Source organism: Simochromis diagramma, unplaced genomic scaffold (assembly GCF_900408965.1).
Source record: "Simochromis diagramma unplaced genomic scaffold, fSimDia1.1 OVJJ01000663.1, whole genome shotgun sequence".
Taxonomy (NCBI): domain Eukaryota; kingdom Metazoa; phylum Chordata; class Actinopteri; order Cichliformes; family Cichlidae; genus Simochromis; species Simochromis diagramma.
The window spans coordinates 2,135,921-2,162,128 of NW_024387049.1; the positions used below are offsets into that span (position 1 = coordinate 2,135,921).

Below are 26,208 nucleotides of genomic sequence, written 5' to 3' on the forward strand. Positions count from 1 at the left end.
TCCATCTGTGCTGAGTTTTATGGGATTTTTTTTCTTTGGGGAAAAAAGAAGCTCTGTTCGTCTTTTTTCAACTTCAGTTTTTTTTCTTACTCCCCATCCCAGTTACATCTCATCCATGCTCACTCGTCCATAGCAACCTTTGAGTTTTACTCTCTCTCAAAACAAACCCATTTCTCTGCCATTCACAGGGAGGTGCAACCACCAAAGTTGGCTGTCGTAATGATTTAAATGTTGCAAGATGTTAGCATCTTCTGGCTGGAGGTGCGTTGGCTGCCTTCCTTCTAGCTTACTAAGAAATCCTACTGATTTCCTGTGAACATTGGTCTTCTCTGGAAGCACCCCGAGCCTCTCGTCTCCTGTTTCTTCACATGTATAGCTTAATCTTTTGCTTCTAGTGAATGAAACAGATTTCAGTCCAACTTGTCAGATTCATAAATTCCAGGGGGTTGTGTAACTCACAAAAACAAAGCTTAAAGCAGAGCTCTGTTTGTGCATTCCTCTGAGTTTTACTATGGAATAATGTATTCCTGATGAAGGCACGTATTGTGAAATGCATGCATCACGCTTCATGCTGAGCACCACATCTGCCAAAAATCCTACAGATTTACAATGAGAGCCTGCTAATAAATACAGATCATAACCAGATGTGCCCCCCCTCTCTCTTCCTAGTCCCTCCTCCTCTCCCTTCTTTGCTCTCCTTCTCTCCCTAACTCGGTGATCTCAGTGGAAAATCTGAGTCCAGGCCAGACCTCCGATGCCTTCACACACACACACACACACACACATGTCGGCAGCAACTGTGCAGCATCCACCTCCCCCCCCCCCCCCCCCTCCCATCAACACCTTGCCAAATGAACGCCCCCTCTTTCCAAAGTAGCTTCCAAGGTCAGCCCTCAACGAGCGCTAGATGGCGCTGCTTCCAAAGGGTCAATAGAGACACCATCCCACCGCAGCGCGCTCCCACGCCCTTCTCGTCTTGCTTTTATGTTCAGGTTGGTCTGGACTTTTAAAATGAACCAGATGTGTTAAAGCTCCACCCACCAACCCCCACCCCATCTTCCGCAGATTTCTGCAGGAATAGAGCTCAAAATGCTTCCAAGATGTGCGCCACATGGTTTTCATTAAGCAACATGAAGTGATTTCAGCTTCATCTATTCTGGTTTGCGTTTCTTGATTTTTGTGGGTGACATGTAGGCAGTATGATTAGGGGCAGCCGCGTAGTGACCAAATAACATTAAAGGGGCGCTCTCTATAAACGATGTGAAACTGAAAAACTAAATGTCCAGTTTCCACATTTTCTCTTTATGCCAAAATAAAAAGAATCAGCTCTGTGAATGCTGAAGTCTCGCTGACAGTCACCAGTTTATTGTTTGGCCCCTTTTAAGGAAGCGTGCACATCTGGGTAATTGGCATAAACTGCTGGTCCGTGCGCGCTCTGGTACATTGCTTCTCATCAGCTTCCTTAGAGAAAGCTTTACAAACTCCTCCTTCTCCTCCTCCTCCTCCTGCTCCCCCCTCCTCTCCCCTCACCGTGCGCTCTGGTCCTCCTCTGCGCGCTCTTGAGTTTCGCCTCGGAGAAACTCCGACAGACCTCTGGATCGCCAAAACTTCACCAAATCAGTTTAGAGGTGTGGGGCTTGGGGCCGCAGTTGTTTTTTGTCGGGGGTTGGGTGCCGTGGTTTAGTTGTTCTTTCACAGTTTAATCATGGAGACTCTCAGAAGTCTCCTCGCGCTGCTGTGCGTTTTCATGGCTGGAGCGCAACTACAGCAGGACCAACGGCGCAGAGTTGCTGGTAGGTTTGCTGAAAACATCTGTTGCTTTCCAAGCAGATGTTCTAGTGCGATTCTTTTGCACTTGAAGTGTGTTTATTGTGTCGAATGCAATGAAGTCGTTTGTTTGCTGTATTTTGATGCACTAACAACCAAGATGATAGAATCCTAGTCCGCTATCGTTATACCTAATGGTCATTTGAGGTGTTGGCTGTAAAGCAGACTGATATGTGATGTCAGCGTAGCCGAGAACCTCAGGCCGGCTCCCCCACCGAGGTGACAGGAGTCATAGGACAGGTGTTTGTGCAAACAGCCATAGATGCAGATAGTCTGCTGAGGTTTCCTACCTGTATGACATGATCAGCCAATGAGATGATCTAATGTTGCTCATTATAATGAGCTGTAGGCCTCTCGTGCTGAAGTAATGACTTCTGCTGGTTTCACCAGTCTTGAAGCTGATTGTTAACACGTTTAGAGAAATCTAAGCAGCTAGAAATCACATTAGTTGGATCATTTTTTCGTTCTTCTTCATTTTTTTTTTTTAAATCGTGGGATTATATTTGCTGATCACAGTCATTGATTATCTGCTTTGTGAACAGAGTGTCCTGTTGACCTGTTCTTCGTCCTGGATACATCTGAGAGTGTTGCCCTCAGAAGGACACCGGATTCCTATTATATTGACCAGATCAAAAATTTCGCCAAGGACTTCATAGATCAACTCAAAGACATGTAAGAAACACACACACACACACACACACACACACACACACACACACACACACACACACACACACACACACACAAATTACCTTCAGTTCTGGAGGAAGTGTTCAGGTACCAGTAAGGAGCACTGTACAGCATACTCGGATACACTGTGGGCGTGGCTACAGGTGCAGAGTCCTTTTGGCCTACCCACCACACCCACTACTTACAGTGGCTGTAGTTGGGGAAATGTAACATAGAGTAACTTTTAAACACCTGGGCTTAGATTTTTTTAATCAAATGACAGAACTCTGACAGAATTACTTTTATATGAAATATAATGGGATGAAAGTGTGAAGCAGAATGAAAAAGAAAAACTTAAAGAAAGCCCTCTGACTATGACTGTGATTGAATCTGCATAGTTCTGGTCCACCCCTGCCTGTCTGTACCATGTTTGATTTTAATACCATTGCTTATCCAGGCGCCACCAGTGTGACCGCATCCTGACATGGAACTCAGGAGCGCTGCACTACAGTGACGAAGTCAAACTGGTGAAGGAGCTGAGTGACTTGAATACCGAACGCAATGCCCTGAAGACAGCCATCGACAACATCGCGTACATCGGCAAGGGCACGTACACCGACTGTGCCATCAAGAGGGGCCTTGCTGAGCTGCTCATTGGGTAATAACAGCACGCGCATAGTTTCATCCTGAAATAATAAAGACGCTGACAACATTTCTGAATGTGTTTGCATACGTGTGTACCTGCTTGCAGGGGTTCCCATTACCATGAGAACAAGTATTTGGTGGTGGTGACTGATGGACATCCTATTACTGGTTACAAAGAGCCATGTGGAGGTGTGCAGGAGGCTGCTAATGAAGCCAAGCTACACGGGGTCAAAGTGTTCGCTGTCGCCATCTCACCTGACCAGGAGGTACAACGCGCTACACACACACACACACACACACACACACACACACACACACACACACACACACACACACACACACACACACAGAGATAATTTTTTAAACTTTGCACAAATGAAGCCGTGCATTGCTCAAATACATTTTGGGGGAGTTAAGGTTTGGCCTTTCATTTTCACTAATTAGCTATTATAAGTTAATTTTGACTTCGGAGTTTGCTATTTAAATCATTTCAGTCTTTTTTTCATAGGTCTATACTTACATAGCCATGTGTACATGATAACGGTTATTTGATCTCTGATGAAGACATCTGTTCTAGTTTTTTTAAATTGTGAAATATAAGGGATAAGTCTTATGATTATAAACCAAATCCTGTTTGCAAATGCATTAAGACAGAAATGTCATACTAAGAAGATGTTTTTCTTTGGATGATCTGGTCAACTCAGCTTTCTGATGCCATATGAAGCTAAAGAGCGTAGTCCACTTTTTCCACTTTTTCCACTTTTTCTCAGTGTTCAGATAATGAGGTCAGAGTGTTAGCTAAGGCAGCTCTAGGCTCTGCTGGATATCAGTAAAAGCTGAAACTTCTAATATGGTTATATCAGGTTGTAAGCACAGAAGCTCCTCCCACCTGTTTCTGTTTCTGAGCACCAGCCAATAAGAAGAAAACAGGCAGTAAGGAGGAGGGAGGGATGCTTAATTTCAGACAGGTCATTGAATTGATGGGTTGTAGGATGACTCGATTAAAGATAAACAAGGCTTGTTTAGACTGTGAATCATGCAAACGTGGAGCAAAAAAAAAAAAAAGAGCATAAAAGGTCTGCTTTAAAGACAAATCCAGCATAACTCAAGTGTAAACCCCACAGCACAGTGAAACAGTTTAAGAGACAGTGAATTGAAGAAAATAGAATTCTGGAAAAACAAATTATTATCTTTCCAAATGTTTTTGATTCTTCTTTGATTCTTCTTCTTTAGATTAAACAGATATACAGATTAAACTCTGCATGCACTGTATTGAAAATGCTTTTTTTTAATGTGTTCTGTTCACAGTCAGTTAAAAACAAGTATCATTAATCTTAATACCATGTTATGCCAGGAATCTCTGCGTGGTGGATTTCACAATTTTCCTCTACCGGCTAATGTCAGGAAGAACATGTTGGCAGATGTTAATCTTAATCATTCGGATACTAGTGTGGCCAGATTGTAGATAAAGATGTTTGTGTTTGATTTACAGGAAGCCAGGCTTTCTCTCATTGCCACAGACCGCAACTACAGACAGAACTTCACTGCTGCAGATGACCTCAGAACCAGCAAGATGGCAACCATTGAAACCATCATTAACATGATCGTACGTCTCTTCTCTTCTCTTCTCTTCTCTTCTCTTCTCTTCTCTTCTCTTCTCTTCTCGTCTCTGAACATTGAAACATTTGGATTTCAAACTAACTCCTGGTTTATCTCTTCTTTCCAGACAAATGAAACAAAGGATGTGGTATGTCCAATTATTTATTTATTTATTTTTATTTAGATAAAGTTAACTTCACTGATTGCTGCATGCTTTGCTGCAGAAGCCGGCCTGGGTTTTCTCATGTTTGGGGCTGAGAAGGCTGGCTGGAAAAAAAAAAATGTCACCAATAATGTTCAGCTCTTGTTTGTTCAAACATATTTTTGGCTGAGTAAATATTAAGCACTGTGCTTTTAAAGAAACAGCCTAACATCTTATTTGTATCTGATGAGCTCTGCTGATTCATTTTGAGTCAAAATGAAGTATTTAAAAACCAGGGTTCTCTGCTGTACTCTTTTTTTTTTTTTTGTGCTGCATATTTCAATTCAATTCAGTTTTATTTACACAGCACCAATTTACAACAGTTGCCTCAAGGTCCTTGAGGCAAGTGAACTTAGTTACTTGCTACGGAGCTGTTTAGTGCAATAAAAAAACAAACAAATAAAGTTTGGATGTTTGGATGCTTATAGTATCTTCACTGAGATGTAAACTTCACTAAACAACTTCACTAAACAGGAAACTAGGAGAGGTCACTGAGGACACACACTAGATGCTACAGTCACCACATCCAAAAGCTAATTGAGATTACTGCGATTACTATTAAAACTATAATAGCTTGTTTTGTTTTTACCGCTGTGTATGTGAGAGGTTCAGGTGACACCAGAAAACATAGTTTTTTTGTATTTCCAGTGTGATCGCACCCACCTAACAGCATGTCTTACTTAGATTTGAGCAAAACTAAGTATCCAATATTCTGTACAGCCATAGACACACAGACACACTTTTCATTTTTTAAGATCTTTTGTTCTTTTTTTCCAGTGTTGCTCGTTTGACTGCGTTGTAAGTACTACCTTTTTTATTTTATAAGTCACAAGCATGATTTCTCTTTGGACTATATTTTTGGAGCTAACTTTTGTTTGCCTACAGGCTCCTGGAGGGGACAAAGGACCAGATGGAGAATCTGGCTCTAAGGTGGGATAGCTGTTGGGAAAGTTGAGAGATGTAGTTATGTACAGATCTCCAACCGTCCCATTTAAACCTTGTTGACTAACCTCCATCCTCCCCTTCTCTCTACAGGGAGAAATAGGTAGACCAGGGATGCCAGGAGAGAAGGGAGATGTTGGTGATGTGGTAGGTGGCTTCCTCCAATAATAAGCATAAAAAGTATGTGGCATCCAACACTTGGTGCACCTGCTGAAAAAACTGTCTGTTTTTCCCATTTCTTTCTTACAGGGCAGGATTGGCGACCCTGGTCCTGTCGGTTACAGTGGAATGAAGGTACAGCGCACTTAATAAAACATGCTGATAGATTGGAGCTGGGATCTAAGGGAGCCTTCATGATATTTTGAAGCAAAGTGTTTATTTGTTTTTTAAATGTTCTGCACTATTAAGTAAACTAGAAGGATATTAGTCCTGCTCCAAGTAAATTAAGTTTGACTTCTCAAGAGGAGGCGGTCTGGTAACTCTGAGTATGTGTATGTTTGTCTAGTCATGACCGCTGACCTCCAGTCATTTTTCCCACCTTATCATTCGCCTCATCCCCCATGCTGTGTAATAATAATGACGTATGTGTTTCTGTTTCTAGGGAGACCGTGGCCCAAGAGGAGGGAAGGTACTGTCAGATACCCCCAAAATATATATTTTAGTAAGATTCAGTTCTGTGCTTTAATATTCTCGAGTGACTGACTCTGTGTTTGTGTGTTTTCTGCAGGGTGACAGAGGACACAAAGGCTACAAGGTGAGCTAATATTGACTTCTTGTCTTCAGAGAGAGAGGCCGTTGTACTGGCGGTTGCCCTGGAATCTTATGGTTTCCTGTCGCTTTAATTCTTTCTATTCTTTCCATCTGTTCCATCTTCTCAGGGAGACAAAGGTCAAAGGGGAAAGGATGGAATCGACGGACGCAAGGTGAGTAAAGTCCGGCCATCTGATGCGTCCATCTTTCTCCTCTCAGATGTATCCGTTTTTTAGATGTTTTTGTGTGTTTTCCCCTTTAGGGTGAACCTGGTTTCCCTGGACTTGCTGGCTGTAAAGGCTCTCCTGGACAAGACGTGAGTTTAAATATATACATTGAACCTTTTATGACCTTTAATCGAGCACCATTAACACTCATGGCCAAGTGCAAATGGGAGCTAATCATGAGATCCATGACACTAATTAGAAAAGTTGCAAATGTGCAATCAGATGTGTCGACATTGGGACAAACAGAGTTTATGTTTTGTCTTAATTACACTCCTGTACACTTTAACACACCCTCAGATAAGCCAATGCTGTTTTCAGCGTCTTTGTTTACAGATTAGCCGTTAGCTATTGTGTGCATGCCTAGGAATGTCGCTCTCTTTCTTTTTATTTGGTCCAAACACAAATTCTGCCTGGTATCTCCAGCAGACCAGACCATGGTCTCTTTAATCTTTGGCTTAGTTTACATTCTTTTCTGTCAGACTGTTTGGATGAGTCCATATAGCTGTACTGTAAACATACACACATATACATGAGCTTACAAGTACGGCAGCCTCCAAGATGGAGTGTTACCTCAGCTGCTTCTGATCATGCATTGAAACTGTCTCTGTGTTGTCTGTTTCCAGGGCTCGCAGGGAGAGCATGGACCAAAGGGAGACCCTGGCTCTTATGGAATTAAAGGAGAAAAAGTAAGAGAGAAGGAGTTCTGGGTGCTGGAATTTTGTGTGGCCTTTAACGCCCTGTATTAAGGTGCTGTGTGCTCATTCCAGGGAGATCCCGGGAGGGACGGCGAACCAGGACGACCTGGAAACTATGGACCATTGGGCCCAAAGGTGAGTCAGCGTACAGAGAAACACAGAAACGACGAGAGATGACAAAGCAGGAACTTTGATACAGAATTAACCATGTTTGTCGTGACAGGGTGATCCAGGCCCTCGTGGTCCTGACGGGGACAAAGGAGAGCGCGGCGAAGATGTAAGCGATAAAGCTGGATAAAACCAAAAAAAAATGAAGTTCATGACTTTCACTGTAGCTTCTATAAGTTTCTGTTATGTTTGCATTTCAGGGATTACCAGGGAATGATGGACCTGCGGGCGAGAAAGTAAATATATTGACTTTAAAATGGTGTTTTTGTGTGTGACAGCTACCAAAATGCACGTTACCGTCTCAAAAATCTCTCGTAGGGGCTACCTGGAGAGAAGGGGGAGCAAGGTTCCCGTGGAAACCGAGGCCCAAGAGGAGAACCGGTAAGTGCTGATAAAAGGTTTAACCCCAGTCCCTCACGGGCCTTCCCCAGTTCAGCATTTTCTCCTCAGAAATTCATGGGAAATTCAGTTTGGCACGTGTACAGTATAGTGAGTCCACTGTAACCACACTGACCTTAATAGAACAGTTTTTGTGTAATTCCTCATGTACTGCCACTGAGCTGACTGTTTTTTAAAGCCTGGCTCTGTCTGCGTTCCTTGTCTTTTGTTACTGTCTTGAATGCCTTTAGTCTAATTTATACATTTGTTCTTTTCCTTGCCAGGGGGATCCAGGACCCCGCGGAGAACAAGGGAGGGAGGGCACAACTGGCCCCAACGGCGCCCCCGTAAGACAGAAACACTCACTCAAATATGAGCAACCATGCAGGCATTCAAACAGGCACGAGCAGTGAGCGGCCCTGCTTACAATGCTGCGTGGTGTAGCACGGCACAGCCCCAACTATAAACCACTCGCTCTTTCTCCGGAATTATCCTTTTTTTCCTTTCGTAGGAACATGTTAGTGGCTGCATGCGCACATGTGAGCAGTTGTGCATATTTCATGTTAAGTGGGGATAAACTGGCCAGGTTTTCCAGAAGTAAGACCTGGCTGTGTCCCCGCAGTGCTGCCCACTCCTCCCTGCTTTAACCCCAACTCCCCTCCTCTTATTCTCCGTTTTACTCCTCCTCCTGGGAACATCAACAGTCACTCTTTCCCCTCTGACTCAGTTCTTCTCTCCGTCCTCTCAAGCCAAAGCCTCACCATGGTTTTTCTTAATAAGGCACCAGGCAGTGTAATAATAATAGTACGTTACAAGCATCAGCCGCGGCAACCTCCGTGATGTCAGAGCGTTCAATGGCTCTTTTGTGCTTCTGACTGTGCTACTTTCCTTGTCAGTGAACACTAAGGAAATGATTAGTATGGAAAACATGGAATAACGGACAACCGGAATAACGGCATAGCATTACTCTACAGGAGTGTTTAACAGTATTTTTTGTGTGTTAACTAGAATATAAAGAAGTGCTGTGGTGTCTTTGTATTATTGCTTGAAAGTCAAAACCTAAATCCAAACCTAAATATCGTATACGGCATTTCAGATTGATCCAGATGTTACCAGATCTTAGCAGTGACTTTTAATTGTTTCACAACATCCTACTGAATAATGTTACAATGCAGAGAACATAATTTCTTTTTTCACTGCTCTCCGGGCGATTATCTGCTCACATAGACACAGCGATGGGAAGAGTTGAGTAAATTGTGAAACTTTTCCTCAGGCAAAGACTCATGGGAAGTGTAGTTGTTAAATAGTTAGATAGTTAAAACTTTATTTTTTTTAAATCCCCCTTTTTGTTATGTACAGTAAAAGTGTTTAAAAAGTTTGTCATTAATGTTGTTGTTTTCCAGGGTGAAGCTGGCAAGCCCGGGCCTCCCGGGTACAGAGGAGATGAAGGCCAAGCCGGATCAGAAGTGAGTCCAACAAAACAAATGTACAGGTTATAATGAAAGTGCAGGAGTGTTTGAAGACTCTGGGAGTTTGTTGTTCCTCCATGAGCGAGACGCTCCTAAATGAACTGCCCTTTATCTGCCAAAGTTAAAACTGTAATTTTACATGAGAGACTTTTTTGGTCTGCCTTTTTGTTTAAAGTTGACAAACGTTAGAAGCAAACAGGGACTGTCTCATACTTTCATGTCATTTACAAAGTAATAGTAAAGATTTGACTCTGTGTTTTCAGATAGCAAAGGCTAAAGTGCTACAAACCCGCTGATGTAGCTTTAAATCCATAAAAATTTTGTGAGTCAGCTTTGTTTTCATTTGTCATGTCTGTTGGTGGTTTGATGCTCGTTATCACACAATCTAGGCAGTCAGCTTGCCAGAATCTCTGACAGATTGCAGATACTAATAGTTACTGTTAAGCCTTTATATGGGACTGTGACGTGTCTGTTATTAAAACGGATCAGTGCTCAGTATTACTGTCAGTAAAACAGATGCTGCACTTTTGTTTGTGTTTCTTTTCTGACGAATCAAATTTGGTTTTAGAGCTCACTGAATCACATGATTATTTACTGAATCATCACGAGAGGCTGCCATTTACTTTCTGATTTAGAATTTGAACTTCCGTCTGATCCCACTGATGTGATCAGGGAGAGGTTTTTTTTAGGTGTTTTTCAGGTGGAAATTTCAAGAAATAGAACTGGTTCACAGTCTTGGTCCACACATTAACTCAAAGACACACACACACACACACACACACTCAGTATCTGTCAGCAATATCCAAATGTTTTCATGTTGCATTTCATGTGTTTCTAATCTCATCATTCCTTTCTTCTCTCAGGGACCCAGAGGGCCGAGAGGAATCAAAGGAGCTCCAGGAGACAGAGGCCCTATGGGAGAGAGGGTGAGTGAGAAAGGGGGGAGACAGATGTGTGCTATCAATCATAACTCCGGTCCGGTCGTGTGTGTGTGCAGATGGATCTGTAAGTGTCTCTCTTTCTTCTTTTCAGGGAGCAGATGGTGCTGCAGGAAATGGCACAGAAGGTTGTCATGGTTTCCAGGTAGGTAGTTAGGGCATCTCAAGTGTGGAGCAGCTTTCTCGCTGTAACTATGTATATTTTTGATGCTTATGTGGTTTTATTTTTTAGGGTTATCCTGGGCCCCGTGGAGACCCGGGTGAGCCGGTAGGTTCTTCTTCTTTTTTTTTACATAGACAATCAGGGCACTCTTTTTTTAATTTGAGATCAGATGTTGGGATGCACGTTTGTTAGAGGCAGCGATTAACTGAGCTAAAATTAATGGGCTTTGTTAGCCCTTTTATCATCATTATCATTTAATCATCTGTCTTTGCCAGTGCTCCCCTGTAACTGTTTATATCTGCTGTGCATTTATCAGGGTGGCAGGGGGACGCCTGGACCCAAAGGAGATGATGGCGAGCCCGGAGATCCAGGCCCCGATGTAAGTCCAACTCTGACTTCTTTTCCCTTTTTGAGTTGCTACTCGCTCTTGATCTCATTTTATCTTTCCTCCATTCCTTTCTTGGCGCAGAGAGCTGACAGGATATGAGTCACACGGCTACTATTTTAGATATATTTTCACATCTCCTTATTCATTTGCCGTCTTTTAACACGTCTCATACTACAAAGTGACTTTTTGTCTTTTCTGCTTTTCATTTTTTTTTTTCTTCTGTAGTCTAGAAGTATTTTGCTGCTCTTGTTTTTTTGTCTTTCTCCCACACTTTCCTCCTGTTCAGCAGCTGGAAATGCTTTAAGTACTTTTGAACACATTGGGGATGATGGCTTTGAGCTGATGCAGCTGTGTATATGTCGTTGTCAAGGCTACCAGGAAGTGAGCAGAGACGATGAGGGGACTGCATTACTTTTTTTCTGGATTGTGTGTGTGTGTGTGTGTGTGTGTGTGTGTGTGTGTGTGTGTGTGTGTGTGTGTGTGTGTGTGTGTGTGTGTGTGAGAGAGAGAGAGAGAGAGAGAGAGAGAGAGAGAGAGAGAGAGATTATTCCCGTCCTCTGTAACTCCTGGTTCAACTTGGCCGTGTTTACATTTAAATAATTTCACTTCCAGGGTTCGAGTTTCATGGCTTAAAAGTTTCTATCCATACATCGGTGCACCCTGACCTTTTTCTGCAGAACAGTCACACTCTGTGAGCTGTGGATTTACAGTGCCAGATCAGTTTACCACTCATCAAAGCTTTCTGTTACTGCAGCCAGAGCAGGATAAGATGCCGTACAATTCACCCAGTCACCCAATATTTTACTAAAATTTGCTTGGTACTGTAGTAATGTTTCAGTAATGTACATGATACATTCACTCTGACAGCAGAGTAATGGGCATATTCTGTTAAATGAATACATGAGGCAACCCAAATTATCTGGTTAGCTTAGCATAAAGCATGAAGACTATAGCTTAACTCAACCCAATGATACTTGTTTGAGGTATGCCAAAAGGGCTGACCTGGTACATAAATCAGCATTCTGCACAAAAGATATATATATATATATATATATATGAGCTTTTAGAAGTGCTAGTGGGTGCATGCTGTCATTGTAAACCACTTCGAACACACAGGAATTAGTTTAGCAGAATTGGTGCTAAGCTAGCCTGTTGTTGCCTGCAGCCTTGTATTTGGACAGTGGTCCAGTGGTGACTGTTCTCTTATCTAGGTTTGGAAAACAAGTCCAGTTAGTTACCAAAATGACGTACCATTTAACAATGGTTTAATTTCTACACCGCACCCTGTATCGGTCCATGACAAAATCGTAGACTAAAAAAACCATAGTTAACATAATTAGATGCCATTTTTTGTATATCTCAGTGAACAGAAAGAAGTTATTATGTTCCACTCATTCTCAGAGGCATGCATGCATTTCTGTTTTCTTCTTATGTCTTTCTCCCTAGACAGTGACTTTCTTGTTTCCACATTCTCAGCTGTTCACAAAAAAGCTTTTTGTTGGATGGTGGAAGGCTGTGAACGGCAGGTGGCTTTCCCACCTATTTAAAGTTGTGGCTAACATACTTTTAAGATCATATCCTGCAAAAGGTATGACAAACAGTTGCATCTGGATGTGATCGCTAAATATAACGCCATAAAATCAAGCCTATGATTTGTCTGGCTGTTTGTGTAACTATGGATGATGTAGTTCATGTTCATTACATCCTAGCATTTGAAGTTGTGCACACAATGCATGTGACTCCAATTACTGCTCATGTATGTTGAGATATATATATGTGTGTGTGTGTGTGTGTGTGTGTGTGTGCACATGTGTGTGTTCCTATTAAAGGCTCACATCTGTTGGCATGTGTGTGAAAAAGCCAGATGGTTGGCATTACCGTCTCCCCAACAGCCCTCGTGTCTCTGCTGTATCTGTCCACTGTAGGTAGATGGTTGTGTTGCAGGAGTGCAGATCTGCTGGTTGTGACTTTACACTGTGAGCTAGTCCCTTTTGCTTACACTGCTTCCTGCCTTACATGTCACTCCCAATCAGAAGGTTTCTAGGACAGCCATTTCTCCATTAATGATCTGTAATATTTTCATTCACATTGTTTATGCAGTCGTTTAAAAAAAAGAGAGTAAATACACTTTTATCCAAAATGAGCCCTTTAAAGCACACAAGCACCCACTTCAAAACAGTTTCTGCTCTTCTCGTGTGTTTGAAAGATTTTTTTTTTTAAATCTTCTTTTATTTTGGTATCTGCTTTCAGTTTTGGATTATTGTGAAATTCATTTCAGCTGCCTGCCGTCCTTCTCAAATTTTTAAGTGCGTAAAAGTATCTGTGGGAACATTCAAATTCAACGATGTGATCATTGTCCTAAATCAATTTGTTTAGCTCTCACAGCAATCAGCTGTGGGTCAGGGTGCAGCAGCTGCAGGGGCTTTGGCTCCTTTATCCCGCTGCATAGTTAGGTAGCTGGCCATGATGAGACATGGCACAGCACTTCAGTGGATTTCTCCAAGATCAGGCAACAAACTCGTGCTTACAATTTCTGAAACTGTGTGTGGAGCAGGCAGGAATGCATTGTCTTTGTATACACAAAAATAAATGACGGTGCTCCACTTTCTCCTTCTCCTCCACTTTTATGATATGAACTACCACACTCGGAGACAAAACTCTTCTGAAGTTTTACATTTATTACTTATTTCCATAGTCAAGCACAGAGTCATAAAAAAGTAAACAAATGAACACACACACTAATCAGGTTGTTTTGCAGTCAGGTAATCACTTATACAGTAAGTCAGTATGAAGGTTTTAGTTGGACTCTGGATCTAAAAAGTGTGTGCCACTGCAGCTGTTTCCAGTTTGGACAAAACTATGAGCTGTGGTTATTGTTTAGCAGTGCTTTGCCACACAGCATTGCACGTTCATTGTGATTAGTGTGTAAATCAACTTAGTTTCTTTAAATAGCTTTTCATCCTGTAATTTGAAAAGATTTACAATCATTTATTTCAAAAGAGAAAAACAAACCAAAGGTGTGACCCTTTCTTTTAATCTCCATTCATTTTCTCTTTTTTGACAGAATAACGAACCGGGGCGTCTAGGACCAAAAGGGGCCAAAGGTCACAGAGGGCCCGAGGGCAGGCCGGTAAGAATGACACTGAGTGTGCACGTATGTTTGTGGTGAATGAATGTGTAAAACATAGATTCATGGGCAATGCTGGCATGATATTTTTTCTGTTAATGTTATTTGTGCACTTGATTAGTTAATTCATTAAAACATTAATTCTTCTTAATAGGAAAGAAATACAGACTTAGCAGGCCTTTAAGAAAGTGAGCTAACAAGAGCACAGCCAGCTGTCAACTCTGTCCATTTCCATGTTTCAGACAGACACCACAACACCAAACCACATGCTAAGAGATGGAAAAAAAATCATTCCTATGTTTCCTTAAACCTTAAACTTTGTGGTGTTGCTTCATGTGAAAATATAAACAAAGCTTAATCTAAATATGACATTAATCTAAATGATCGCACGCTCTCTGAGAGGAACCACTGAAAAGTTTGCGTCATGTGCTCCGAGTGCTGTTCTTCTCCTCTACAATTAACGGCTGTCTCTCTCCCTCGCTCTCTTTTCCTGTCTTTCTCATTCTCTAATGTTTGTGTGCTAGTCTGGTGTCTTTTACGCAGAAACGAGTGCTCTTAAACAGAGCTTAATGTCGGCTAAAACATAACAGATGGTTTTCCTACAGTCGAGAGAAAAAAAAAACGACTCCCAAAATTCTGTGGCAGTGAACTTTTGGACGTTTCAGATGTTTGCAGAACGACAGTGGCGAGCATGAAATGTGTGGGCGCAGATTGTGGGTTCAGTCATGGTGAGAACCTTGCGTACAGTCAGAGGAGTAACGTCTTTTTCAAAGAAGCCCCCCATATTTTTTTAATTCCAACTAAAACACAAAAACTTTCCTCTGTCTTCTTGAAGCCAGACCAGATAGACCTTTGGACAGATTTTTAAAAGAAAAAACAAAACAAAAAAAACATAGACATTTTTCAGGAGGATGAATCACTCAAGTCTCCCTATCTCCTTTTCAGGGACCACCAGGGCCTCCCGGACCACCAGGAGCCGATGTGAGTATCAAGATAAAAATTGAATCAATCCAATTAATGTGAGCCTTCGCCCTCAATTTAGCCGTAGCACCAGAGTGCTAACACACTTAATTCCCCCTTGAGGCTGTGCAAGTTTTGCATCTGCAACTGATACTGTATGTTCAGTCCAAAGCCACACAACCAATTTCCTGAACACAAAACCCCATAGCCGCTCACTGACTTCTAAGTAAAATATCACGTAGTCATGTTTTTATTTTCTTCTCCTTTGGAGCGGCTCAAAAGCAGTCAGGGAGCTGGCTGTGTGTCGTGTTTGTATATTATGTAATGTGATGTAGGTCTGCGGCCATATTGTAATGTATCCTCTGCCTCTCTCTTCAGGATTGTGAAATTCTGGATATCATTATGAAGCTCTGCTGTAAGTTCAAGACTTAACGGTTTGCATTCTTGAACACCCACTCACAGAATTTAAATTCTTTATGTTAAAGTTTTCTCTGTCATTCATATGTATGTATATATATATACATATACATATATATATATATATATACATTACAGTTACAGTGGTGAGTGCGAATGTTAAACATTGCAGATGTTTCAGATAATGAGGTCAGCATATGTACAAGTAATCCCTGTGAGCCAAAAGTTAAGACCTCAGATTGTCAGTTTCAGTCTTGGTTTGTATGATGTCATAAACTGGGGATCTCCCTAATGTGGTCATCTCAGGCAAACAGCTCTGACTAAGAGAACAGAAGACCTGCTGTTTGAAGCTTCTGGTTGTCAGGATCACCCAGTCAGAAAAAAGGATGGCTTAAAGTCTAACTAAAAACACATGTATAGCCTCTTCGATTAAAAACGAACGTCATCCATTTAAATCTGATTTTTAAAAAGTCTTAGTGCAGTCTGGGTAGTGATGTTGAACAGTTGGAACAGTCTTGGACTTTACATTAAGATAAACAGGGAGTTATTCTGTTTATCCTTTTCAATTTGAACCTGATTGTACTGTAACTGAGGAGGAAACCATACTGGGTATCGGTCAAACTGGACATCCATATCCAGCACTAATTTGCCTTGAGAGACCCATCCCAGTATAGGATCTAATCCCCTCCACCATGATAAGGTGATGTTTTACAGAGGGGAATTTAGAAACCTACTGTGAAAAAGTAGGTTTGTGAAAAACTGTGAAAAAGAAAATTGAGGAACCTAGACTTCAGTGGGGTTCAGTGTCATGTAGACTGGGCAACTTTCTCGACTGGAGGGCTGTCTAGGTTGATACACCAACGCAAAGCTGCATGGAACTCAACAATAGTGCCTCTGGTTTATCAAACTGGGGTGATGTTTCTTCTTTTTAAGAAGGGAAAACAAGGTTGTGGTCCAACTTTAGCAGAATCAGCAAACCTCAGCTCTCTGGGATGTTCTTTGTTAGGGTGCTTTTGGGAGAGTCTGTCCATTGGTCGACCCTCAGATCCACGAGGAACAATTTGATTTTCATCCTGGTTGTTGAACATATGACCAACTCCTTTTCTTCTCAAGGATACTGCATGTATTTTATAGACAATAAAACAATAAGATATCCCTCAGTGTGTCCTCTGGGATTGCTTTAGTAGTATGAAGTGTCTGCCCTGCTGTCATGGGCCATTCTGTGCCTATACAACCTTAGTAACAGCTTGGTTTGCAATGCCAAAGGTAAGAACCAGCAGGGTTGCACACAGATTTTAGTTATAAATTTTATGGATAGGTAATTTTTAGTTATTGTCATGCAGAGAAGGGTTTCTGGTTTTGTGGCCTCGGGATCTCCTCTGCTTTTGCAGTTTACAGCCCAGTGTGAAACAGCAGGAATGAGAATTAGCATTTCCAAGCCTGAGGCCATGGTTCTCAGCTGGAAAAGAGTAGAGTGCTCATTCCAGGTCACAAAGGAGTTGCTGCTCAGGTATCTCAGGGAAATGGACAGATGGATTGGTGTAGCATCAGGAGTGGTGCAGAGTGCTGCCACCGCATCATTGCTTAGGCTACTGCAAAGATGAGGCAGTCCAAATCTCTGCTTAGACTGCTGACCCTGTGTCCCAGACCCTGAAAAGTGTTGGAAAATGAATGAATGGATGTTGCTCCACTAACAGTGTTTAACAAAATAAGCATCTACTGATGTAATATAGTCCTCTACCATCATTCCTTTTTTAAAAAAAATCCAAATAAACTTTGTGTTTAAACAGTTAGACATGGTCCACAAACATCTGTTTATGCACATCTGCTGGCCATCATAGGTCTGCATCTGAAATATTCTTAAGAGCTTGAAAAAAAGACCACAACTGAACTTAGAGACGCTTCTTCATCGCTAAAAACGAAAGGTGGAGAGTCTCAGGTATTTAATGTCTACTGAGTGTTGTCTCCTTTGGAAATGATCCTGAGAGCTGTTGTTCTGCTACTTGACCTGCTACTGACTATTGGTTAATACCATCAGCGGTGTTTAAGACTGAAACTACTGTGAGACCCTGCCCTCCTCTGTCATGTGACCTATTGATGTCACTTGAGGTGAGGTGAGTGGGGGTTGAAGCAACAGTGAAGGGATCTCAAGACAGTGGCTACAATGTAGCAATGGACATAGGTGGCCTCCTTTACTGGTTTTACAAACCATCTGTCTACTCGGTCCAAAATATGAACATTGTCATTGTCCTTTAAGTACAAGTGTACACCTGAGGGTTGTGCTGTTGAATGATGAGAGGTGAAACGTTTTGACAAGCTAAAGAAGTTAAGACAAGCTCTTAAGGCTGCCATGACCTGGATGATGGACAGACATCTGACATACTGGTCTTAGTTGGAGGTTGCTGGTCACTTATGGACTGCTGAGCTGATTGAACTGGCAGGTTGTCATCTTCCTATTTGAACAGGGTCATGACCAAACGTTTGCTTTCGGAGGTTGTAAGTGTTGGATGTATTGGATGGTTTTGTGCCTAGCATGAGAGGATTTTATATTTACCATTGTTGACTTGAAGTCCAAAACCATTGATTCCTTTTGATTTATTCATTGTTCATAACCAGCTGCGCCATTTGGTATATTCATCCCATCAATGCAGCAAAAGTATCATAAGAGAAGTGCTCAAAACACAGCCACAGTCCTTTGGGAAGGTGCCACAAGCATTTTCCTGCTCATTTCTCGTTTCTTCACAACAGGAAAGATGTTAAGGCTAATATCACTTCCTTTGTTTCCTTTCAACTGGAAATGAAAGCCAGATGCAGAGCAGTGTGGCACAGAAACTTGTAATGATAGCGTTTGAGTTTAGATCATCATCCCAGAGAAAAAGTAACAGCAGCTTTCATTAGGTCATAATATGGAGTAAACATTGAGGATTGTTTCACTTTTTTTCACAGAGTATTTCAGGTATTTTAAGCTAGTGCTTTAATAGAAGATGGCATTTATTGCATTTTGAGAGCTTCAAGTTTTTAGTTTAAGAAAAGAACAGCTAAAACTGAACCAAAGCAAAGCTGATCTTACACAGTCTTAAAATACAAATATGGTGCAGGAAATTGATATAATAGGGCCACTTTAAACAGTTGGCCTTCTTTAGCTCAGTGCTAGGCTAACCCTAATGAAAACCGAAGCAGGTTGTATCATGCTACATTTATTTCTGCATTTCATTAACTTTGATTTGTGTTTTTTTTCCCATGCTCTTCTAATCACCCCCAGCTTGTTGTGGTGAGTTTGGAGTCATTGCCTATATTGTTCTCCACTGTCTGTAGCTACTTTGACGATTAGCCTTTATGAAATTATTCATGTGTGTGTCTCCAGAGTGTAAGTGTGCACCACTGGACCTGGCGTTCATCGTGGACAGCTCAGAGAGTATCGGTTCTACAAACTTTGCTCTTGCCAAAGACTTTATCATCACAGTCATTGACAGACTGATAAAAGACCAGCAAGTAAAGGTAACATCCTCCTTTAATTTATCCTCTGTTTTGACAGCATTGCATTTCATATTCTTCACCTTTTTCCTAATCTCTACCACCATCTGTCAGCCACATGCTTGACCTTTGTGGGATTTGTTGTTTATTTAGAATCATTCCAAGAATGGTGCTAAAGCTATTTTTCAGAGATGTTACAAAATGCTAGCCTCGAGAGCAAACCTCAAAATAGAAAAGTGTGAATGAAAGATATTCTCTTGGGTTTGGAACATGCTTTTATGTCTCTCCAGTGACTCTCCTCTCCCAGTTTGGTTGCAATTAGTCAGGATGGGTGGGACACAGAAATGTTGACAGAGGAAAACACACACAGACCAAAACACACAGTCACCATGCAGTGCTTTGGGTTTTTTTCTTTCCAGTTTGCTGTCGACAAGTCCACAGTGAGTGTTGTCCAGTACAGTGGATCAAGAGCCCAAGAAGCTATCAGACTAGCCTCAAGCCTCACCGAATTCAAACAGTGAGTTCACACATGCGTGCGGCAGGAGTCTCTGGCTTTCTTTGTTCTTTATAAATGTACTTTAAGAATTTTGCAGTGCAGTAAAAAATGAGAGAAGGGTAGCATTGCAGATGTTTACGCTGATAACACAAACATTGTGCAGGAGCAGGTAATAGATAATAGGCATTGATTTTTCAATAACCGGACATGAACATGGAGAGTTTCCTGTATAACTTAGATTTCTAACTAATAAGGCCGCTCATTCTCTTTCTCTTGATAATATTTTCTTTAAAGTTATAAGACATTTTGGGGTCAACTTGAAAGAAATAGATGCAAACTATAATAGTATATTTCAAATCCCCATATACCAGGATTATTCCCTAAATTCTGCCAATATAAACAAAAGCAGTGGATATTTAAGTAGTTTTTAAAGCGTTTTTAAAGATAATATTAGAAAGTTTGACGAGCAGGTCAGAGGTCCAAAGTAACGTCCCCTGTATGCCTTTATGATGCTCTCAATACAAACAATGGCAATAATGGACAATGAGGGACTTTTCTATCCTAAAAAAACAGCACTATAGATCTGATCAGAAATAGATCTGTCGCTATTAAGTTAAATACACTCTAAGTGGTAATTACTTATCTGGAAACAGAAATGACTGTTTAAATGTATAAAATGAAAGAACCTTTGAATACAGCATGTTGTATATTTTGCCTTATGTTTCAATGCTAAGCACGTTTTCTTTGTGTGTGTGTGTGTGTGTGTGTGTGTGTGTGTGTGTGTGTGTGTGTGTGTGTGTGTGTAGGGCAGTGAGAGACATGAAGTGGCTAGCTGAGGCCACGTACACAGGCGAGGCCCTTGATTTTGCTTTGAGGAACACAATCAGTTTCATGAGGAATGAGAACAAAGTCGTTCTCGTTCTCACTGATGGACGCTCTGATATCGTCAGAGACAACAAATCCCTCAGCATACTCTGTGGTAAAGGCCTCTTGGCAAGTGTGACACACTTTGAAACACACACTGTAGAAGGTTGAATCACATCCCTGTACAGGCAAACCTAAAAGGTCCCTGCTTCATCTCTAGGTTGGTGGTTTAGGAGTAAAGGACTACTCAGGCCGTGAGCCCAACCAAGAGCAGCTCTACAACGTGGCGTGTAGGAGTGACTCCAAACCAGGCTTTTCCTTCGTGCTGGATAACTTTGCTGAACTTCTCGACGACAATTTCCTGCAGAACCTTACAGACAAAATCTGTAAAGGTACAGCACAGCTCCACATATTTAAATAACCTATGAATGCACTCCTTATCTAGTTATTAGTGTTGTTTTAGCAACACCGTATTCACGATATACAGCGATATCCAGGCGTCTGTGTCAGTTGCGGTAACAGAGAAACATTAAAGACTTCTTTGTAGTAACAAAACAACACGCCAGTATCTGATCTTGCAGTTATTTAACCAGCTGGAAACAGTAATTTGGAAATAAACTGACTTATCTTGTGCTTTCTGTTACAGAGAAGAAATGCCCAGACTACAGATGTCCCAGTAAGTCTGATATTATTTTCCAATACACAGTTACACTGGGTTGTATTATGTTTGTACTATTTTACTGGGTTTGACAATGTCTTACATCCCTCATTAAGAAATCAGTTGTTCAAAGCTATTTTTCTATAGCACCTTTCATGCAGGTTAGTGCAGGTCAAAGTGCTTCACAACTGTCAAAAAGACATAATAAGGAGGAACAAATAAATTATATAATAAATTAATATGCAGCAGACAAGAAATAAATCTAAATTTGAAATGGCCTATAGGTATGATAAGAGTAAGTCAAATAAAGCTTAAATCAATTTAAAAATAGATATTAAAATATTACATTAAAAATGTAAAAAAAATAAATAAAAATAATCACAAATAAAATAGCAACAAAAATACAAAGTTAAAGATATAGTTAAAAACATAGAAAGTTATTTTAAAAAATCAAATAAAAATATGCGACATCAGTAGGACATGTAAGAAAACCCCAAATCCAATCTTTTCAGCATAAAAGATTGAATTTAAATTTCTTTTTAGAGATTTCAAAAACCTTCTGCTGCTCTTGGGTCCTCCTGCTGTTTTAGCGATGTGGGTAAAACCTCATGGCTGCCTCTAAACATTTTCTTCCTCCACACTGGAACAAGAAAAAGACCTGAAATACTTTATATGCCATCAGCACGTGAGACATAGATACTGGAATAAGGCCACGAGGTGCTTTAAAAACAAGTAAAATGATTTTGAATTCACTACTGACAGGCAGCCAGTATAGACTTCAGAATCAATATAATCTTTCTCTTATCTCCAAATAAATGATCTAACTTCTGCTGATGTAACACATTTTAAGTCGACCAGCTAGCAGGGCATTACAATTATCCAGCTTTGTTGGCATAAAAGCATGTTATCAGTTTCTTTGTGTTACTCAGACTTAGAAAAGGTCGAACAGTTTAAAGCAGAAGGAAGGAGACTCAGTGACAGACCCCATATGAGCTCTGACATTCAGATCAGAGTCAGCCCTCCTACCTCTATGTTTTGTGCTTAGTGGCTAGAGGTAACTCTGAACGAATTCCCTTTTTCTGTTTCCATCTCTAAGCTTTAGGCTAAAATTTAATTTTAGTTACTTCTGCCTCTGCCTCACCTTTTCTATATTATTTTAAGGATTGTTTGAAAAAAAATACATCTCAACACAGTCACGTTATTCAGTGAACGAAAGTCGAAAAAAACCCAAACCAACAATAAATTAGAATCTGGATGTTAAAGACATCATAAATAAATGCTGTGTTTCTCTCTCCTGTGTTGGAAATCTCTGACCAGATGTGTTGTGTGTATTATTTCTGCTTATATTGCAGTCAATTTTTCTCAAAGTACTGATATTTTGGTGATGATGGACAGCTCGGCCAGCGTAGGCCAGAAGAACTTTGAAATAAGCAAAACCTTTGCCCAACACTTGGCTGATCGCTTCCTGAACGCAAACAGGTCGACTGGTGTCCAGATTAGAGTGGGTGTGGGCCAGTATAGTCGGAATGCTCGCTTGGACGCGCCGCTGAATAACAAGCTGATGGTGTTGTCTGAGGAAATCAAAGCAGCTACCTTCCAAAACGATGGCACCAGCGTGACCCAGGCCTTGGAGTTTGCAATCAGGACTTTAGCCTCCCGCGGGGATGGATCAGCAGGCAGTAAGAAGCTGGTGCTCTTCTCTGACGGCAGGTCTCAGGGCATCACCCAGCCTGTCCTGGAGAAGCGTGTTCGCGAGGTGGCGGATGCTGGTATTGAGCTCTATGTCATCTCAGCTGGCACCCAGGTCAGCGAGGCTAACCTGCGCACTCTGGTGAGCAGAGGACGGCTGGCCGACATCACATACGCTCAGCGCCATCTGTTCCGTCTCCCAGACTACCCATCTCTGCTCCGTGGGGTCTTTTACCAAACCGTCTCCCGCAGGGTGTCCATGCCCTGAATGGGGATACACCATACAACAGGACTAATACGCTTTACATTTTTAGTCCAATGAATATTCAGTCTCACTCATTTACAGTACACTGTGTTTAAAAAAGAAAAGAAAGTCGCAAAACGACTAATGATTGTGTGGCAGAAAAAATGTAAATTTCTTCAAAAAATTACCCAGAAACCTTTTTTTTTTTACCCCAACTTGATCCTCCAAGGCAGACCATGTTAGGCTGTGTACAAACCCCGGTGCCTTCGTTGAGATCATAACCAAACGAAGGTATTTGACCTAAACCTCCCACTTTTAGAAATTTCTGCCTTGGAGGTAAAGTTCAGGGTAAAAAAGTGCCAAATAAATGGATAACTCCGGTCCTGGAGAGCCATCAGTATTAGCACGTGTCTATTTCTAGCTTTCATCTGCATTAGGCTGATTTCTACTCAGGTATCCCTGTATCACTGTCAGCTCTGACTTCAGCTTTAAACAAGGCTCTTTGAAACAGCACTTACTTGCCTCTCCAGGACCGGACCTCCTGCCCTTTCAAGGATTGTGTTTAGAGTCTAATGTGGATTCTTTTTTCTTATTTTCATTACAACTCTAGCCACTCTTTCAAGTAGTGTCAGATCTGTTGTGTGACAGTAACGCAAAATGAAGTGACCAATCACAGCTGTGAACTGATTTATTTTAAACTCCACCTCCATGATCTTTAAGTGTTAACTTAGTCCACAATTGGAGAAAACTCACACTGTTCATTATGTCAAAGTTATATTAAATCACCAAAACAGGATGTGACATCAGATAGGCTTATGTAGAAAGCCTGCTTCACCAGAACTCCACAGCTGGACCTTACCTGTGTGGTTCTGTCTGTGAGTATGTGTGAACCCTCTCAGTGTGTGGACATCATTTACATGTGAATGTGTGTTTTACACAGAGCCTCGGGGCGTTGGTCCATAAACAGCTGTGCTATGGTCGCTGGTTCAAATAATAGAGTAATGATAAAAAACTGTTCTTTATTGTCTGTGGAGCAGAAAAGCCTCAGTTTCACACACACATACGCTTACACGCATACATTGGTTCAGTGACCTTGGAATCTGCCATGGTGGAAACCTTGAAAATAAACATGGCACTTCTCACACCTACCCACACACAGAAAAATACACACAGCTTTTTAGATCACCTTAAGTGGAAGTTCAAAGTTGTTGTTATCTTCATTGGCTCAGCGTCACTGAGCTGTTGTTGTTATCTGTGGTGCTACTAGTTTCAGTGTATCAGCCTCTACCCTTTTTGTTAAAGAAGATATTTTTACCGTTGGGATGCACAGCCGCAGTAGTTTCATAAGAGCTCCTTCAATAAAGGTTGCTGCACCTAAGTGTGATTGTTTTTGTCCTGTACACACACACTCGCAAAGCTAGTTTACAAAGATCCATTCACACATGTTCATGTACCTCTACTGACAATTCTTTGGTTCAGATTAAAACACTGAGGAGAAAAAAGAATTTTTACATTTCTCAGGTAGTGTTATAAAACAATGCATACATTTACATTGCTATGCAGATGATACTCAATCATATTTATCTGTGAAGCCAGCAATTAGTTAAACTACAGACAAGTCTTCAGTACACAAATGACCGAATTTCCTGACTGAATTTCTCTTCACCTAGACTCCAACAAATTGAGGTTATTGTACCTGAGCCCTAAAAATCTTAGAAAGTGTGGTTTCTAACCAGGTTTCTACTCTGGATGGCATTACCCTGATGTCTGCTAACAGTGTGAGGAATTTTGGAGTCATTTTTGAAAAGCTAGTCCATTTGGGGCAGGTAGGTAGAGTGGTTTCCCCATGATCAGAAGGTCGGGGGTTTTGACTCCACTGAACGGCTACCCTGAGGTACCCCTGAGCAAGGTACCGTCCCTACACACTGCTCCCCAGGCGCTGCATTGGTGGCTGCCCACTGCTTCACTGGGTGAATTGGTTAAATGCAGAGGAGTAATTTCCCTACGGGGACTAACACATACACATTATTTGTTACTCATAGGCAGGAATACTGTGATTCATTACTGTCAGGCTGTTTTCAAAGTTCCCTGGAAAGTCTTCTGTTGATCCAAAATGCATATTTCTCCCATATTAGATTCTCACCATTTGCTCCCTGCTAAATCAGGGAATCAAATTTAAAATCATTCTCATATACAAGGTCTTGAATAATCAGGCCCCATCATAACTTAAAGATGCCATAGTGCCTTATTATCCTAACTGAGCACTTTGTTCTCAGACTGCTGGCTTACTTGTGGTTACTATGGTATTTACTATGGAGGGTGATCGTGGCCGGTGGCGCCAGTGTCCGGCAGCCTCGCCTCTGTCAGTGCGCCCCAGGGTGGCTGTGGCTACAATGTAGCTTGCCATCGCCAGTGTGTGAATGTGTGCATGAATGGGTGGATGACTGACTGTGTAAAGCGCTTTGGGGTCCTTATGGACTAGTAAAGCGCTATACCATTACCAGTTACAGGCCATATTTAAAAGTAGAATGAGTGGCAGAGCCTGCAGCTTTCGGGCCTGTGGAACCAATTCCCCATTTGGATCCAGAAGACTAACCCTAACTCTCACTACTTTTAAGATTAGGCTTAGAGCTTTCTTTTTTTTTTTCTTTTTTTTTTTATAAAAACATAGTTAGGGTTGGATCAGGTGACCTTTAACCCTCCCTTAGCTATGCTGCTTTAAGCTCAGATTGCTAGACGTCTTTTTCATACCTCTCTTTTTACTCTTTAATTGCGGTCTTCTCTTTCTGAGAGTTTGTATTTTGCTCTTATTTCTCTTTTCTCTTTTTAATCTTCCCCTTTCCCACTAACAGGTGAGGCCTGTTTCCTTGTTATTCCTGGTTATGATAAATTAAGCAGATAGCTGATTAATGTAATTCTCAGTAACGATGATGACCAAAGAGATATCAGTGGGCAAATCCATCACCGGGCAAATCCATCATCGGGCAAATCCATCATCGGGCTTAAAAAACATCATAAACGTATCAGGGAGATAGCAAAAATATTTGGGAGTGGTAAAATCAACAGGCAACGTACTCGTCAGCTCAGCAACACCAAAACATCTGGAAGACAGAAAACAACTAAACTGCAGACAACTGAGAGAATTATTTCTACGGTTATGTCTTCATAACATCCTACCAAGTGTACAACGCTGTCAAGGAGATAGAGATCTTATACAAT

At 41.4% G+C, this 26,208-nt stretch overlaps 1 protein-coding gene across 1 annotated transcript; it reads left to right on the forward strand.

Annotated features, from left to right (window-relative positions):
• The first annotated feature begins 1,520 nt into the window (after nt 1-1,520).
• On the forward strand, nt 1,521-24,367 carry col6a1 (collagen, type VI, alpha 1). The gene is made up of 35 exons (XM_040044949.1): nt 1,521-1,793; nt 2,370-2,499; nt 2,954-3,154; nt 3,248-3,407; nt 4,634-4,747; nt 4,868-4,888; nt 5,720-5,740; nt 5,828-5,872; nt 5,978-6,031; nt 6,134-6,178; nt 6,486-6,512; nt 6,612-6,638; nt 6,763-6,807; nt 6,897-6,950; nt 7,485-7,547; nt 7,629-7,691; nt 7,780-7,833; nt 7,925-7,960; nt 8,043-8,105; nt 8,387-8,449; nt 9,506-9,568; nt 10,435-10,497; nt 10,604-10,654; nt 10,742-10,777; nt 10,989-11,051; nt 14,125-14,190; nt 15,133-15,168; nt 15,526-15,562; nt 18,827-18,835; nt 18,929-19,062; nt 19,458-19,555; nt 20,341-20,527; nt 20,619-20,790; nt 21,045-21,074; nt 22,409-24,367. The coding sequence occupies exons 1-35, from the start codon at nt 1,706-1,708 to the stop codon at nt 23,011-23,013; spliced, it is 3,024 nt and encodes a 1,007-aa protein (XP_039900883.1). The 5' UTR covers nt 1,521-1,705; the 3' UTR covers nt 23,014-24,367.
• Nucleotides 24,368-26,208: the final 1,841 nt, after the last annotated feature.

Bases quoted from the DNA above. Each gene is read 5' to 3' on its own strand.
- col6a1 (XM_040044949.1), top strand. From the start codon at position 1,706: ATGGAGACTCTCAGAAGTCTCCTCGCGCTGCTGTGCGTTTTCATGGCT. The intron at 3,155-3,247 runs GTAATAACAGCA...ACCTGCTTGCAG, and splicing joins CTTGCTGAGCTGCTCATTGG to GGGTTCCCATTACCATGAGA. The intron at 8,106-8,386 runs GTAAGTGCTGAT...TTTCCTTGCCAG, and splicing joins GAGGCCCAAGAGGAGAACCG to GGGGATCCAGGACCCCGCGG.